Below are 17,140 nucleotides of genomic sequence, written 5' to 3'. Positions count from 1 at the left end.
TGCCGGTGTTTTAGAACAGGGGCTATGTGAGTTCTATATGAAAACTTGGCCAGTAACCTGCTTGCTGAATTCTGAACCAGTTGAAGTTTCCACGTTGGGCAGCCCCACATTTAGCATGTTGCAACAATCCACCCTGGAAGTTACGAGACCATGGGGTACAGTGGCCATGCCATGCCAAGTCCAAAAGAGCTTCCAGGTGGTAAACCAGCCACAGCTGGAAAAAGGCACTCCGAGCCACTGAGGTATCTAAGACTCCAGTGACAGCACTGGATCTCACAAGTTATGGTCCTGCTCCTTCCAGGTGAGCACAACTCCATCTAGAACAACCTGTCTCCCAGACTTGAAAATGCGGGACACATCACACCTCTGTCTGTTCAGGATTCACCTTCAACTTGTCGTACATGTAGCCCATCACCACCTCAGCACTGGTCACTACAATTGCCTCTCTTGATTCAGACGTATCTGAGAGATTGAGCTGAGTATCAGTCACATGACACCTCGCTCCAAATCTCCTGATAAAAGCTCCCAATGGTTTCAGTTATGTGCTGAATAGCACAGGGGACAAGATAGAACCCTTTGGGATGCCACAGGACCACTCCCATGGCATCAAACAAGGGTCCTCTAATAACTGCATTATGGAAATGGCCTTGGAGGTAGGAGCAGAACCACTGAAGTACAGTGTCCCCAACCCTGAGTCCCTGAGCGGTATTAACAAAACGGTATTAAAAACGGTCAACGGTATTAAAAAGCTCCCAAGAGATCAAAGCAGAATGAACAGGGTTGCAACTCCATCTTTCCCCTGGCAAGAGTAAGCTATGACTCTTCCCTTCCTACTGCAGAGTTGACATTTCAGACACATGAAAAAGGTGCAAGTTTCTCTCTCCACCCCCCCACCCCTGCCAATCACTCTGAAACATCTCTGCTGTCAAAAGGTTACAAGCCTACTTCTGGTCTCAGTGCTAAAAACCATTACATGTTTTCATTCAAAAATTATATGCATAGTTTTAGAAAACAATGTGACTTGCAAGAACCAGCATTTCCAGGGGTCTGGACACTCTTGGGATGTTATTCTGGCTATACTTACATCTATAAGGTGTTTGACCTCGTGTTTCCTGAGATCACTACTAATCTTGGCTGCAAGCAGCACACAAGCACCAGCACACAGTTTTCGGTTCTGTTTGTTGAGCTTGCCTTGCAGGACAAGCTTTTCGAAGTAAACGTAAGCCATGGACACAGTTACTGGCTCCAGGTTGCATTCCATACTCAGGTTCCGCATCTCCCTCTTTAAACTGTGGGCACAGAAAGAGGGAAAGAAAGCTAATTTTGCTTCATATATAAAAAAAGGTTACCACAACTTAGGAAACAAGACTCTTAATTCTTGAATTCTCATTTCTGCTTCTTGCCAGATGGTCTGTGTACACTGCAGAAGGTAGCTGATGTTTGTATGCTTAGGAGGAGGAAGAAGAGGGCTTGTTTTTGCACACATCCATTGTGATGTGGATCAAGCAACATGATATGCATTAGGGCCCAGTAACATTTGAATTGCAAACACATGACTGCATTAATTGAAGTGTCCTCTCTGACTTTATTTGCTGCCACAGTGAGAAGTTGCTTAAGACTGCAGTGTTTGTTTTTGGCTGATGTTTGAAGGCTTCGGGGTTGAGGAAAGAACATGCATGGCTCTTTATCAGTGGAAAGATGGGGGATGTGGTGTGACCAAGTAGCGATCTTCAGGTGCCCAAAGGAGTATTAACCCAAATGGGGAGAGGAAGGAAGACCCAAAATCAAGAAACCCCTCCTTCCTAGCTCAGGGGTCGGAAACGTCTTCAGCTTGAGGGGAACATACTCCTTTCTGGGCAACCTTTCAAGGGCCGGATGCCAGTGGACAAAAGTGAACGAGGCAATGGATGTAAATGTCAGCTTTGGTTAGTTTATCCGCGTGCTCACATATGCCTCTCTGCCTGCCATCCAGGCAAGCAAGAGGCATTATCAGAGTGAAAGGGTATCTTCCAGCCAGGCAAAATAACTTGAGGCTGTGAAGCAAAGCAGGTAAATTGTGTGGCCTCGGGGAGACTCTCAAGGGCCAGACAGAGAGGCCTAGGCCTGAGGTTTTACACCCCTGATTTCAATGATCAAGGAGTTCCTATCACCTACAGAACCATTATATCACACCCCAGCAACATACACTACTCTCTAATAGGATCTTGACAAGTTATGGTGCAAGATGTCAAGCCAGGTTTATACGAGGTCATTGTGGCACACATACTGGGATACACCTGAGTAAACCTACATAAGAGTGGTCTGAAAGTATTTTAATCATATATATTAATTACTGTTTGGGAGGTAAGAACCATGTTTCAAAGTGGTTTAGAAACACAGTAATCCACCCTCCTATCATTACCATCCCTGTTTTAATTTACCTTCTGATTTTGCTTAGCGTCAGCTTGATGTGAGGAAACTTCTCTTTAAAGGTCTCGTTCATATCCTTCTTAAGGTCCGATGGTTTCACGTATTCTATTACTGTGGTCTAAAATAAAATAAAGGAAAGGGTTTACAGATCCTTACGCTGCCTTTACTGAAAGAGAATGAGAATAAGGATTAAGGATTCAAAGTGTCTCCATGAGAAACTAATCTACAGTAAGGGGCAAACTAGGTGGTGCTTAGAAGGCTGAATTCAGGGTCTCCCATCCCAGCTAGCTCTCTCACAACTAACAGCGCTGAACATCTTTTTAAACAAGATGCACAGCCTTCTTCTGTGACCAAGAGCCCATGAGCCTGGGTTTTGACTATTAGCCTCTGTCTTGTCAATCATAGAGCAAGTCTTGTCTTCCACACATTATTAGGCCGGACTCCAAATGATCTCAGCAGAGTTGAAAGCTTAGCTTCAGCTGACCACATCTTCAGAGCAACGATGGCTTGAGATGGTATCCTGCTATGGGAAGTTTCTGCTATTAACCATCATTTGCCCTTGTGCAGGATTACAGCCGAGTACTCCTGTATCTAGGCCATCAGAATCCTTGATGAGAAAAGTTTAATCTCTCCGAGGACAGAAGGTTTTCAAAGCTCTTTGGTAATCTCTTAATCCTGTAATACTTGGCACTTCAAGAGTGGTGCAGACTGGGAACTTGAACAGGTTTTCTCTACGGCAGCACGCCCTAGGGACTATTAGCAAACTCCCAAGGAGCCTAGAAGGTAATGTTAGAAGTTAACTGGAGAGTGAGGGAAGGTGGCAAATCCCTCCCTCCCATGCCTTGACCTTTTGATACAGTGAAGCAACAGTTCACTTCGAGCCCGTATAATTGGCTAGATGAAATGTGGGACTTTTGAGTTCATTAGGATTTACTCGCTGGATTAGACAAGGGCTCTGTCTAGTCTACCACCTGTTTTCCAATGGTGACCTGTCAAATACCCCTGGAAAGGTCATGAGCCACACATGATTAAGGATCCCCCAGTGTGTACCTCTAGGAACTGGAAATACTTAGCATTTGTGTTCACCTTTAATGGGTTTAAAACACTTCATACACATTCTCAGCAATCCTTGCAACAATCTTGTTATGGCAGATCACTATTATCCCTATACTGGAGATTGGGTTGAAGAAGAAACTCTGAAGAGTGGTGGCTTGCCCAAAGCCACTTGGTAAATTCACGCCAAGGTGATTCAGCAAATAAATTATAATTTAAAAAAATGATTATAAAGAATCAATCACCTGCTCAGCCTTGCATCGAGACAAGAATGCTGACACCACCTCCCACAACAGCTCATGTAGACAGCTAAGTACTGAAAGCTACATTGCGCTTCCAGAAGACTGGAATAAGCACCACCTCTCACTTGTATTTATAACTTGCATTAAACCCCCACACAGAAAACAGGATATATATATATTTAATCTTGTGTGGAAGCTGCCTGAGGAATGTTTATTGATGGGTGGCTATAATTCCAAATTTAAATGAAACATGCAAAATTTGGAAAAGGAGACATTTTTATTTGTACAGGGTCGTATGAAGTCAGAACCCAGGATCTGTACTACACTACGCCTACAATGCCTTATTTGCGAATTAATTTGCTCTACACCAGCTTCGTACCATGTATGATGCAAAGATGAGGACACGTTTGTGCTTCCCACAGGGCCACTGAGGATCATCCAGGAGATTGGGGTTGTACTCTACTAACTCACCAACTTCATTTCCTAGAAGTAAAAAAGAAAAGAAAAGAAATGTACTAGGAGTTCACTGGCACAGTAAAGGAGAGCTTTAAAGGGGAAAAAACATGCAAGAAAGCCCTTCTAAGTGGTCATCACTACATCATATGGGAACAAATTCCATAATTCAATTTTGCGCTGTGAAGAAGTGGTTTTGAGAAGGTTCATGTAACAACCAAGGAAGGTTTTATGAAACAAAGTATTAGCATTCAAGAAGACTTTATCCATGCGGATAAATGAACCCATTTATCAGAGCAGATCACTAGATGGACCAAGCGCCAGCTGTACCACTTCAACCCAAAGTCTAGCTTGTTTCTGCACTATGATGAATAATAAACCCTCTATATTCAGAAGCTCGATATGTAGAACAAACATAAAAAACACATCCCTGCATAGCAGAATTACCAATTTCACAGGGCCCAGGAATCTCAACATGAGCACTCTGCAAGATCTCGCAAGATCTCTGTGAGAACTTGCAACCCATATAAGGGAGGCTTTGGCAGGGGTGCAATGGGGCATTCCAATAAGTTTCAGTCCCCCTATCAAACTACAGTTCCCAGGATTCTTTGAGGAAAGCCATTACTGTTTGAAGTGGTATTATATGGCTTTAAATATATAGGGCAGATGGGGCCTTACTGGGCACAGAATGCTGACAACTTGAGGGGAGAGCAAATGGAAACTAGATGGAATGGCGTATCCTGAAAGAGGACAATCCTAGAACCCTGAACAGAAGCAATATATATTACATGGTTTTCTTACTGGTCTCACTTATATTTCTATAACTGTCTGCATCTTAAGCGGAAACGGCTTCCTAGTTTCAAATTCAAAAGGTGGCATTCATAAATTAGGACTTTTGAAACAGTTTGCAAAAGCCAAATGTTGGCGGGATAGGATATTTATTAAATGCCAGCTCAGTGTTACAGTAAAGTTGTTGGCACTCTGCCCAGATTCTTATAAGACCCATTTAAGGCATTGCCCTGATTCTCAGAAAATGTCTTGCCTGTATCCTTATGCCTACATATGGTTATGAAGCCCAAATAAATAGTTCTTTTTAGATGGTCCTGATATTTCAGTGCTGAAATTAAGCAACATCTAGGACTGAAATATTCCACTCAACCACAAGGAAATCTGATTAAACTGGTAGCATTTAAGAGCGGCTTTGTGTATATTCAGCATGCCTGAACATTTCCTGCAGGGGCATGGAAGCTGGTATCTTATTTAGGCAGAGTTTTGCTTTTTGAAATTGTTACTCTTTTGATTATAAAAATACAAGTCTGTAGCCCTTATTGAGGGACTACTGCCCTGGGAACTTCTTGGAATTATTAAATGAATAACTAAAAAAAATAACAAGATTGGAGAAATTCAGCAGATTGGTCTGTTTGTCTGACTTTGCACAAAATTGATGATGATGATAATGATAACAACAACAACAATAACTTCTATCCCATCTTTCTTGCTGAAGGAGCCCAGTTATCCATTCTTCCTTAACAACAATTGGTTGAAAACATGCACATGAACCAGGCAGTGAGATGGGCAGAAATCTAGTTTGGACAGGCAGAATACAAGTGGAGATTGTGAGATGGGACTGTATATCTTCTGAGCAGGGACCTGTCCTTCCTGTGCTCATTATTCTAAAGCATCATGTACACTAAAGGCATTCTATTAATACTACTATTCATTACTGCTAATGCTACTACTATCAATAACAAAGGGCCTTGAACCCTTGAAAGCTCAGAATCCTCTAACATACTCTAAATGGAATTCAAATTCTCTAAATGGAATTTATACTCTGATTCCTCCTAATCTCATTTTGGCCAATCAAAACCTATCGCTGACACTATTTCATCATCACCTTTGCCTTTTTTTAAAAAAACAACAACGTCAGCACAGAAGGACCACAGAAGGGCATAGAGGAGTTACATGGTGTTTACCAATATCTGCTGTGGAAGGTATTGTTTTGGCTGTTGCAGTTTTGTATCTTGATCCACCAGTACTCCGCAGAACGGAGGCTCGGCACACAGGGACAGGACCATGGACATCATTTTTGCGGCCAACGAGAGCGTTTGTCGGATACAAGAACTTCGCATAAGACACAACCTGCAAGATAGCCAGTTCCAATTGAAGTTAGTATAGTCGCCTTAAGATTTTTGCAGGGATCTTTTGAACTCTGGACTGCAAGTTTAAAATTCTTCTCTTGCAATTAATAGGAAGCACCTTATAATTAACTCTTCAGAGTTAATTCAGAGTCTATGTCTTCAGACTGTCTATCTCAGTTTAACTGCTGTGTCGTAAATGCAACCGATAGTTTGGGGAGAAATTAAAAAACAAAAGCTGCCATTTCCCCAGATAGCAGCTGGACCCCAATTCACTGTGTTTACAGTTAGAGTAAATCTGATGAATTGTACACACACACCACACACACACACACACACACACACACACAGACCTAATAGCTTTCATCCAGAATTCTAAAAAGGAATAGGGGAAAGGGAGACAAGAGATTACATTAATGCTCTGTTATAGTTTCAGGTTGAATTGAACTGCTGCTTTTAACATCTTTCTGGAATAACTTTCAAAATGCTCCACAAATGGATTCTCAGAACCTAATGCACCCAAAGTGTTATTGCACTGGACAAATACCATATCAACTAGGCTCACTGTGTTCTGGTGATCAAATGAGATTTCCCCATATCTTGGGCTTTGGTTTAACTAACAGTCAGGGATGCCTCTTCAATGAGCTCTGATGGGAACGTGATCCTTGGTTAATTGAACATTAACAGATCCTATCTTTTAGCTACCAAACTCGCTACACCTGCGTGGATGGGGCCTAGAGGAAGAAATAGAGTCTGGGCACAGACTTCACCAGTCTGCTGTCTCCAGGGGTTTGGGACTACAACTCTCATTGGTGCTGATGGGAGTTGTAGCCTAAAACCTTTGAAGGGCACTAGGCTGACAGTTTTGCAATATCTAGATCAGTGTTTCCCAAACTTGGGTCTCCATCCGTTGTTGGACTACAGTTCCCATCATCCCTAACTAGCAGGACGGGTGGTCAGGGATGATGGGAATTGTAGTCTAAACGCAAATGGAGACCCAAGTTTGGGAAACAACAATTTAGGTACTTCACTGGTTGTGTGGAGGAGCTTTGCGAGTTTCAAACCACATGCCGTTTCCTTTAGAGGAAACTGATACTGCTGTGAAATAACAGGATTCCTGCCATACTCAAGCTGATTACTGAACATGCTCCCCATGTGGAAACCAATAATGCAAAAGTCTTCCCATCAGCCAGAGAAGCAGAAAGTACTAAACAACCTTACCTATGATCACATGCAACCAGCCAAACGTCTAGACCAGAGGTTGCCAATATGCTTCCTTTCAAATGCTGTCCTCTAACCCATTAGCCCTAATCAGTTCAATCAACCTTTACTGGCATACAAAGAAGACAAGAATATATGAATCGAAACAGAGATTTGGCATCTGCTCATAGGAGGAGATGCTTTGAGATCAAACTATACAGGCCTAGGAAGTTAAAAAAGTACCACCCAAGTCTTATGACAACGTAGTTTCATGGCACTGCTCAGATATTCAGCTACTTTCTCCAGATCTCTCCTTCAGAGCATGGGGCTCATTGGCTGTGCTGCCTGGGGCTGATGGGAGTCCAACAGCTTGTGTGGGTGCCGTGTTGGCTACCCCGGCCCAAACAGTCAAAACAGTATGTCTGAATTGCATCAAGAGAGAGCTGAAGGATCCGCGGGAAGATCTATGAGCACATGTGGATTTAAACCACCAGGCTTGCTCTTGATTTATGTACCGGAACTGATGAGGCCCCGCAACTTCCAAGAACAAGCAAAGAGATCCACCGTTCGCCAACGGGCTCCTTACCTTGCCATCAGCTCCTAGCTCGACCCCTTCCATTCCTAGCACCATCTCCGTAGAGACCGAAACGCCACCAGAAGGATGTCTCTGCTTCTGCCCCTCTATTCTCAGTTCACTGTTAAGGGCAGAATTGGCAAGACAGGAATTAAAGCTGTTTCTTCTCATCCTAGCTCCGTAGTAAAAAAACCCAAAAAACAAACAAAATAAAAACAAGCCCCTCAACACAGCTAGAGATTAGGAGGCCAATTCCCACGTCTTCTCTGCTGCCATAAACATTTGTTCTTAAAAGGCTCAAGACATAAAAACTCACTGAACCAGCAAAGGGGATGTAAGCAATGGCCCTGAGATCTTCCTATTTTTAAAGTAATTTAACTCGAGGGTAATTCATACTTTATTTACACACACACACACACACAGAGAGAGAGCTCGACTTTGCAAGGAATTCCCATGATTGGACACAGAATTCTGAACACATTACTGCTGGTTTTGGACGCGATCCCTGAACTGCAATTCTGGGGGTATGTGGGATTCTCAGGGAGAAGACCATGAGCTTCAACTACGTATTGCAAAATCCACATGGATGTGAATCCAGCTGTGGGAACACATTTGCCTACTTTGTCTACTCTGTCCTTGACCTTTAAAAAAAAATATATCTGCACAAAATAAATTTTGTTGTGTTTGCTAATCCATTTATAGGCTCTTTAAATCCAAAGCCAACAATGGATTGAATGTGTTCAATGATTATGTACAAATCAGTTTCAGACATAAGCAACACATCAATGACCTTGGGATTTCAGGGCTAAAAAATTCAGGCAACTCCAAGATTTGAAGAGATACCCAAACATAGTTTATCATCTTAATGCGCACATGTATCTGAAGTAGGCATGTGTATTTAAGTCTTAATAGTTAAAAGGTAAATGTAAAGGGACCCCTGACCATTAGGTCCAGTCGTGACTGACTTGGGTTGCGGCGCTCATCTCGCTCTATAGGCCGAGGGAGCCGGCGTTTGTCCACAGACAGCTTCCGGGTCATGTGGCCAGCATGACTAAGCTGCTTCTGGCGAACCAGAGCAGCGCACGAAAACGCCGTTTACCTTCCCGCTGGAGCAGTACCTATTTATCTACTTGCACTTTGACGTGCTTTCGAACTGCTAGGTTGGCAGGAGCTGGGACCGAGCAATGGGAGCGCACCCTGTCGCGGGGATTCGAACCACCGACCTTCTGATCGGCAAGTCCTAGGCTCTGTGGTTTAACCCACAGCGCCACCCGCATCCCCTTACTAGCTAGGTATATAAAATATACAGAGAAATGAATTCCTTTCCTAAATTATCCATCAGTAGCTGCCAGATGACATGTTTTACAGTCTTCTGGGATTTCTGGCAGAGGTCATTGTTCCTAACTGCACTATCCGATACCTTGCCTTGTTTCAAATCCCTCACCCCACCCCTATCATTCATCTAGTTTTCAGCTAATGCTCTTTTGAGTGACCTTGCAGTGTTCCCACTGAGCTGGAAAGAAAGTTTCCCATAGTCTATTTATGGAAGGCACATCTGTATGTCAAGTTCTGTCATAAAAATATCCGTTTCCTTCTTCAGTGTGCTATGCATATGAGCTTGAGTGACAACAGAAATCGTGTTCTGTTTGTTCTGTGTTTGGCCAGGCCTGATTAAGCGTTAGATATATGCAGAGGAGAACTGGAACACTTTTATCGGTTATAAGTAGGACATGCTCAAAGAGCTGGAAAGTAAATGTCTGTCTACGCTGACACCCTGTTGAAAAACAACCCACTAGTGAAACCAAATGTGTAATTTTTATTTACATTATTCATACACCAGTTTTTCAGACAGAGCTCGGAAAACGATTTATATGAAATAAATGGTAAAAAGCAAACGGTAATCATGAAATAAATGGCATTGCCTTTAATGCCACCGTTGTTTTTTTTTCGTATTTGCTTTATTTTATTTTCTTCCCAGTTTTGGTTACTTAATTTAAATCATATTGGTGGAATTTGTATTGTTTCATACAGTGTTCACTTTAAACTGTTAAGTTAGGCTATTTGTATTGTTTTACACTGATTGTTTTTGTGCTTGTGTTGAAGAAGGTATAGGGTTATAAAGGCCAGGACTAGCCGCCTGAGAAACAGTTTCTACGCAAATGCAATTCTGGTTCTGGTTCTAAACGCAGCATGAGGGGTCTCTAAGGTATAGTGCATTTTTTAGTATAGTGTATTTTATAGTATAGTATAGTGTATTTTAAAATGGAGTTTCAGAGATTTTAGGGGGTTTTATAGTATAGTATAGTGTATTTTTAGGGACGCGGGTGGTGCTGTGGGTTAAACCACAGAGCCTAGGACTTGCCGATCAGAAGGTCGGCGGTTCGAATCCCCGCGACGGGGTGAGCTCCCGTTGCTCGGTCCCAGTTCCTGCCCACCTAGCAGTTCGAAAGCACATCAAAGTGCAAGTAGATAAATAGGTACCGCTCTGGCGGGAAGGTAAACAGCGTTTCCGTGCGCTGCTCTGGTTCGCCAGAAGCAGCTTTGTCATGCTGGCCACATGACCCGGAAGCTGTACGCCAGCTCCCTCGGACAATAAAGCGAGATGAGCACCGCAAACCCAGAGTTGGTCACGACTGGACCTAATGGTCAGGGGTTCCTTTACCTTTATTGTGTATTTTAAAATGGGGTTTCAGAGTTTTTAGGGGTTTTTGAATGTTTTATGTTGTTTTTCAATTTCATTGTTCTGTATGGGACAATGACAATAAAGATATTGTATATTGTATATTATGGTTTATAATTGTTTCTAATGTGTTTAGGACCGTTGCACCTCTCGTTTCTTTGGCACATTGTGGACCACTTTGGGCCCAGTTTTCTGGAAAAGCTGCATAAAAGCAAACCAGTGATGATGTTAGAGCATCAGTAAAAACCATAGAACATAAGGAAATAGCAGGGAAACCAGGGTTCAAATTTTCACCCAGCCATGAAGCTAGCTGGGTTGCCTTGGGCCAGTCACTGTCTCTTAGCCCAACCGACCTCACAGGGATATTGCAAGGATAAAATGGAGAAGCACCATGAATATTACCTTAAGCTCCCTGGAGAAAAAGTGGGGATCCAAATGTAATAATAAACAAATAACCAATTGAAAGTTATTGGACAAAAATAGCAGCTACTCACCTGATCCGAAAATTCTCCCCATAGGGCATGATAGAAAAAGCCACACACAAACTTCGTTTAGCACAAATTAATACTATCCTAAAAAGAAACACAGACAGGGTACAGTGAATCATGGAAAATAAATTGCATTCATATCTAGCCTTCCTATCTTGAGTTAGAAGAGCTCTCTGGGAGTTGTGTAACACACACATGCACAACTTAGCCATTTTCTCCTTGCTTTTTTTAGCCCAAGAGCCACATTTCGGGAAACCTTCCTTTTAAAAAAACACACAAATAAACAATATTTTCATTAAAGTTTTTCATAATACTGTTTTAAAAAGGCTACCAAGAATACAAATAGAATATGAAGCCCTCTCTTAAAAGTAATCCTTAGTCCTAGCATCTCACCCAGATGTTTTCGACTACATTCTTGGTGGTTTAGTCCACAACATCTGGAGAGCATCAGGTTGGGGAAGCCTGCTTTTGAAGTAACACTACATCCGTTTTCACGAGATTATTCCTACGTAAGAATAAAATCACCTAGGAAACTATCTTGCTAGGAAACTATCTTGAAAACCAAGGGCATTTTTCTCTAACTTTCCCATTAGCCATGAGCTCTCTACCAGTCCCCCAAGTACCTTCTCCAATAGGGCACAGAAATATTAACTACCTATTGGGGAGATGAGAAAGAAGCATAGGCACTGAATTCGACCTCCTTGATGGCACTGCGTAGCCCAACTCAGTTGGCTATGTGGTGCTGTTGGTGTCAGATAGTTTTACTTAGGAGTAGGCCCATTGGAATTAACGAGCGCAACTAAGTTAAGTCCATTAAATTCAGTGAGTTAAAAATTTCAGAAGATAACATCACCTTAAACTATATTCCTAATATATGGGGCTTAACAAATGGTCAACGTAAATGGACTCTCCCTTACATCTGCAAAAAGATTAATACTGATACATTGGAAAGACAAAAATATGGCTTACTTTGATTTATTAAAACCATAGTGACTCATGAATCAACGTATACAGGAATACAATAAGTCTATCTATGTATATATTATATATTTTTGTAATCCTAATTACATTTTAATGACACTTTGTTATTGCTATTTTATAATATATTCTCTTGTTTTTCGTCATCTTCCTTTCCCCCCTTTTCCCTCTCTAATTTCTTCTTTATCATTTATTCTAATCTACTGTACTGTAAAAATTTCATTATCAATATATATATATATTTTTAAAAAATCTCTGTGTTTATGCAGAGTAAGATTTGTCAGTGTTTCCCAAACTTAGGTCTCCAGCTGTTTTCGGACTACAATTCCCATAATCTCTCGCCACTGGTCCTGCTAGCTAGGGATAATGGGAGTTGTAGTCCAACAACAGCTGAAGACCCAAGTTTGGGTAACACTGATTTAGATGAATGCCACCCATAATCCCCCATTAGTAAGGTTTTCACATCACGGTGTTTGGCACCAAACATGATCACTCGTGAACATATAGGCCACAGCTAGTGTAGAGCCATTTGCCATAATTTAATGGCAAGGTGGATTGGGATTCCTTCAGTTACAGAAAACTTACCTGCTGTTCCTTGTGTCATACTGCCTCATGTTCTTGATGAAGTGGATCTTCTTCAAGCCTTTATGTCTTGGTGATCCAGATACGTGCTTGGTTCTACGATTTAAGAGGGGAAGGGGAAATGCGAGTAAGATCCGGGCAAAATGTAAATTAAAAGGGTAATTAAAAGGATGCACATGTCGGAGTCGGAATGAGTACACATGCAGGACCTGAGGAATTTGTCTTGGAAAAGGGTGCAGGAGGGAAAGGACTTGCAATGCATGCAACAAGAGAAGGTTAATGCTGCTTTTGAACAAGTACCTTCGCACACTGGCACATTCCACTATGTCTTCTAAAAACTCTAGAGAGCAGCGCTGGGAGATAAAACGCCTTCTGCAAAAATGCACAACACCACGAAGAGCGAACAATATTAGTTCATGGTCTCCGAGATCAGCAAGCCGTCTCAAGCACAACAGTGGCCCGGCATGCAAGCTTTCCCGAGCTGTAGCTTTCAACTTTCAGGGAACACCTTTCATACGGATCTGCTGAGGAATTTCCAAGGGTCGTTCGTGGAAACTCTGAATATTTTTGGTCATGGGTAAAAAACAACCACCAAAAAACAACCACCCACCATGCCAATGAAGGGTTCAGCTTGTATGCCCATACCCCAATCAGAAATCAGCTCAGTATTATTTTGCCTAGGCTTGCAGAGCAACTATTTACAACATGCCTGCTGTCCTCATTCCACTTCTTTTAAGGCTGGGCGAGGTGGCTATGGTAGTGTGCGAGTGAGGACCGGCTCTACCATTAGGCAGAGTGAGGTGGCCAGCAGTAGTGTGTGCTATGCGGTGGAGCACACTGCCAGTGCTGAACAGCCAGTCCAGTCAGCTTCTGTGTGGCAGCAGCACAGTTTGTATGATCTGGTCCTTCACTGAGTTGGCCCTGGCCACAGTGCTCTTCCTGGAAGCCAGGTGCTGCTGGGAGATTACTGCTCCCCCTCCTCAAACATGAGCAGGGGGAGGCTTACAGCTCCCCAACTTTAGCCATACTAAAATGGTTTATTCTGGGCCTGCACTGCAACAAATGTGTGGGTTGCCAGAACCTTCTATGTGCAAGTAACTCTCCTGGTCTGAAGATGGGAATGAGGCAGGTGGATCATACAGTTTTGGACTGCAGGCTCATGCTCTGAAAATCCTCTACGTAAAAAAAGAAGAGAAGACTTGCCTGCAAGAAAAACTTAGTATGAAGGTTGGAATGTCTCCCCAATAGAGATGCTGCTAGTGGATTTTTTTTAAGGCATCCCAATGTACCAAAAAACAAAACAAAAACGTGCATAGCAAATTATGGATAGTGCTACTCTAAATCTCTCTTGATTAATAATTAGCTGATTAAAAGTCTAAGCATTCAAAAGCAGGGTCTCCCACCTGCAGCTTAAAACTTCTGCCACTTCCTTCTGTGTAATGTGAAGCTCATCTCTATTATGGCATTCAGAGATGCAAGAAGTTTAAATGAACAGGGCAAGCAGCCTGTACACTCTGGAAACCCCAGATAACTAATGCCACCACAAAACATCTCAGCTGGCTGCGACCATCTCCTCTGTGGCTTATTTAAAATGCCAGGTAATCCTGCCTTTCCTTATCAGCTAATCCATCTTTCCTTATCAGTTAATCCAAAAATCAGGTTTTCACCACCATGTGGTGGCTTGGTCTTAACACATCCAGTTCTGGGAAACAAGCGCCAGAGGGTATATTTAATTATAGCCATCTTAAAACAGTAAATTGCAATACAATGGCAAATCCAAATTACAAACCTTCCTTCTCACATATTCAGGACAAGCCTTTCTAAAATGAAGTTATTTGTGCCTTGCAACTAACATGTCAATTGTTCTCCTCTATATAATTCACGGCACTAAATGCTGCTTGTAAACAACCATCCGTCCGTACATCCATCCTGGAAATGGTTTATTATAACTCCCATCTTGCCTCTGCACTGAGAGTGATAGCCTCTGAATTAGCATATGAAATTACATAAAAACTAGTCTCTGGAACGAAAGCTGCAAAGGAGCTATTTCCACAATCAGTCACTGCCACCATATGCATTTGCTGTGTTCAAGTTATTAAAATCCCTTGTAACTATACTTGAAAACCATCTGTTTTGGAAAGCCTTTTGGAATGTCCTTTCTAACACTGCCCTTCTCTTAAGAACAAGCTAAGGGAAATTCTGTTCCTTCAGCAGTAAAAGGCAAAGAAAACAAATGTGTTTAACAAGTATCCTGGGAATTTGCAAAGGGATCTTCCTCTGGTGGTGGATCTTGGTAGCTTTTACTTTCTGGTAAAAATAAATAAATCCATTTCTAATTTCAATTGGTAGAGGTGGAAAGACTCAAGCCTGGGGATCCGATGTGGCCCTCCAGGCCTCTCTATCTGGCCCTCGAGTTTCCCCCCAGGCCACACCCCCTCATGAGCTAAACCTTTCACTGGCCTTGCTTCACACACTGCTAGAATTGTGTGCCTTTCACATCAAACTCAACAACTATCAGTTGCGGTACAAGTGCTGACTTTGGCTGAAACTTGGAAAGGAACGTCCGTCAAGTGTATCCATCCCCACCAATGCTAGCTTGCATTTACTACTTTATCGGTGAATCATCTGGTGAAAATGTAGGAATATAGGAAACTGGCTTATACCAAGTCAGGACATTGGCCCACCCAACTCTGTATTGTGTACTGCAGGAATAGCCATTGTGGTGCCCTCCAGATACAACTGGTCTGCAACTCTCATTATGGCTGACCATTGGACATGTTGGATTGAGATGGTGGGAGTTGGGGGTCAAGCAACATCTGGAATGCCCCATGTGGGCTACGCCTCATCTACCTTGACCGGTGGTGAGTCTCTAGCATCTTCCCGTGCCCTACCTATAAATGCCAATACATAACTGAAATATGAACTTCTGCACACAAAGCAGGTGCTTTGCTAACATACTATGACTCTTCTACCTACAGACTGCAACAAGGGTGGATAAAAATCATTGATATACTTTTTTAAAAATAATAATAATCAATTTTTAAAATTCAGAACAGTTTTTTAAAAAAATAAATAAATTGGATTATTAAAATAAAATGCTTTTGGAGGAAAAATCTTTGTAGAGATAGTTTTCTATTTAAGTTACATTATAGTCCAAAGGCTATTCATCAGGAAATAAGGATTTGTTTTTTTTCATGTGTGCTAAAACTTAGTCTTTTTTTAAATTGTTTAACCACATCAATTAACAAACATTGATACATATGCTATAATGTTATTTTAGTTAAATAATTTGTTTAAATTGTTATTAAGGAAATGATTATTTTTCTCCTTCTGATAAAGTACAACAGAAAAGTTGTCCAAATATAAACAGTTCACTTATTAAACCTCACAATAATGTCATAATTATTGGTCTATGTACTTCTAATAGTATAACGAAATCAGTAATTTTTGATAAAACTGTAAAAACTACTCTGAAAATTTATTACTGTATTCCAAAAATGAAACCTTCATCTGGTTGTAAATGTAAATATACCAGCAAGAATGAGTTTTTCTGTAAAAAAAAAAGATTTAAATCAAGTCTTACTGACTAGTGATTTAAATCAATTTTATTTAAATCAAATGCATCCTGCTTGCAACCTTCTCTTTGTGAAAAGCTAAACACGTAAGACCACAAAATCTCTATGCACATGGGAAATCAATTATAGTTGACTTGCAAAAATCACCTGTGTACTTAAATTACCAATACTATTCTCGCTCTGCAATCTTACACATATAGAGATGCCCTGACAATTCAACAAAAAATGGTGTTTAAGAATGATTAGCACATCTAATATATAGATACTGTATATAGACTGTACATGTAGGTTTGCAGTATAATTCTTTCTCCAAATATGGGTATTTATCCATCATCCCTGGCCCTCAATGAACTGCAGTCTTGGGAAATTTTAAAGGCATCATTTGAAAACTTACTTTTTGGTCCAACAAGCCTACTTAAAAACAAAACAAAATAGTATGTTACCACACACACACTCCATCATCTGTCATGATCTCTGTTTCACATATAGCAATCATAATCCTCATTTTATCGACTAATGGAATTATCCCAAGAACAGGCCACATACTGGGTCAACGGTGTCAGGATTAGCTGTTGGCTAGTTCACTGGACTATGTCGGCTTATTTCTGACTATTTTCTCAGCAATGTTCTGTGGGCACAAACTCAACTGGGCTATAATAAGCTGTGCATCTGATCACTATCACCCACTGAAAGAATAGTAGTTAAGGAAACCCAAAGCCCATCGAGAAAGCTGGACAAGACCTGTCCAGCAAGCTTGCACGTTCATGCCAA

The 17,140-nt window shown here is 41.6% G+C and overlaps 1 protein-coding gene across 1 annotated transcript in view; it reads right to left on the bottom strand.

The window, feature by feature from the left end:
- CABLES2 (Cdk5 and Abl enzyme substrate 2) overlaps nt 1-17,140 on the bottom strand; it is a gene marked incomplete at its 5' end in the record, with an annotated part of 46,881 nt that overhangs the window by 4,206 nt on the left and 25,535 nt on the right. Inside the window, 7 exons of the mRNA XM_081916906.1 lie at nt 1,085-1,289; nt 2,421-2,527; nt 4,084-4,187; nt 6,131-6,296; nt 8,079-8,187; nt 11,241-11,318; nt 12,798-12,890. Of these exons, the coding sequence (XP_081773032.1) occupies nt 1,085-1,289; nt 2,421-2,527; nt 4,084-4,187; nt 6,131-6,296; nt 8,079-8,187; nt 11,241-11,318; nt 12,798-12,890 (862 nt within the window). The remainder of the gene's footprint in view (nt 1-1,084; nt 1,290-2,420; nt 2,528-4,083; nt 4,188-6,130; nt 6,297-8,078; nt 8,188-11,240; nt 11,319-12,797; nt 12,891-17,140) is intronic.

The sequence above is a fragment of the Podarcis melisellensis genome, assembly GCF_964234715.1.
Source record: "Podarcis melisellensis genome assembly, chromosome: 6".
Lineage (NCBI taxonomy): Eukaryota > Metazoa > Chordata > Lepidosauria > Squamata > Lacertidae > Podarcis > Podarcis melisellensis.
The sequence above is the reverse complement of the archived record's forward strand: the minus strand, read 5'-3'. Positions and strand labels throughout refer to the sequence as shown.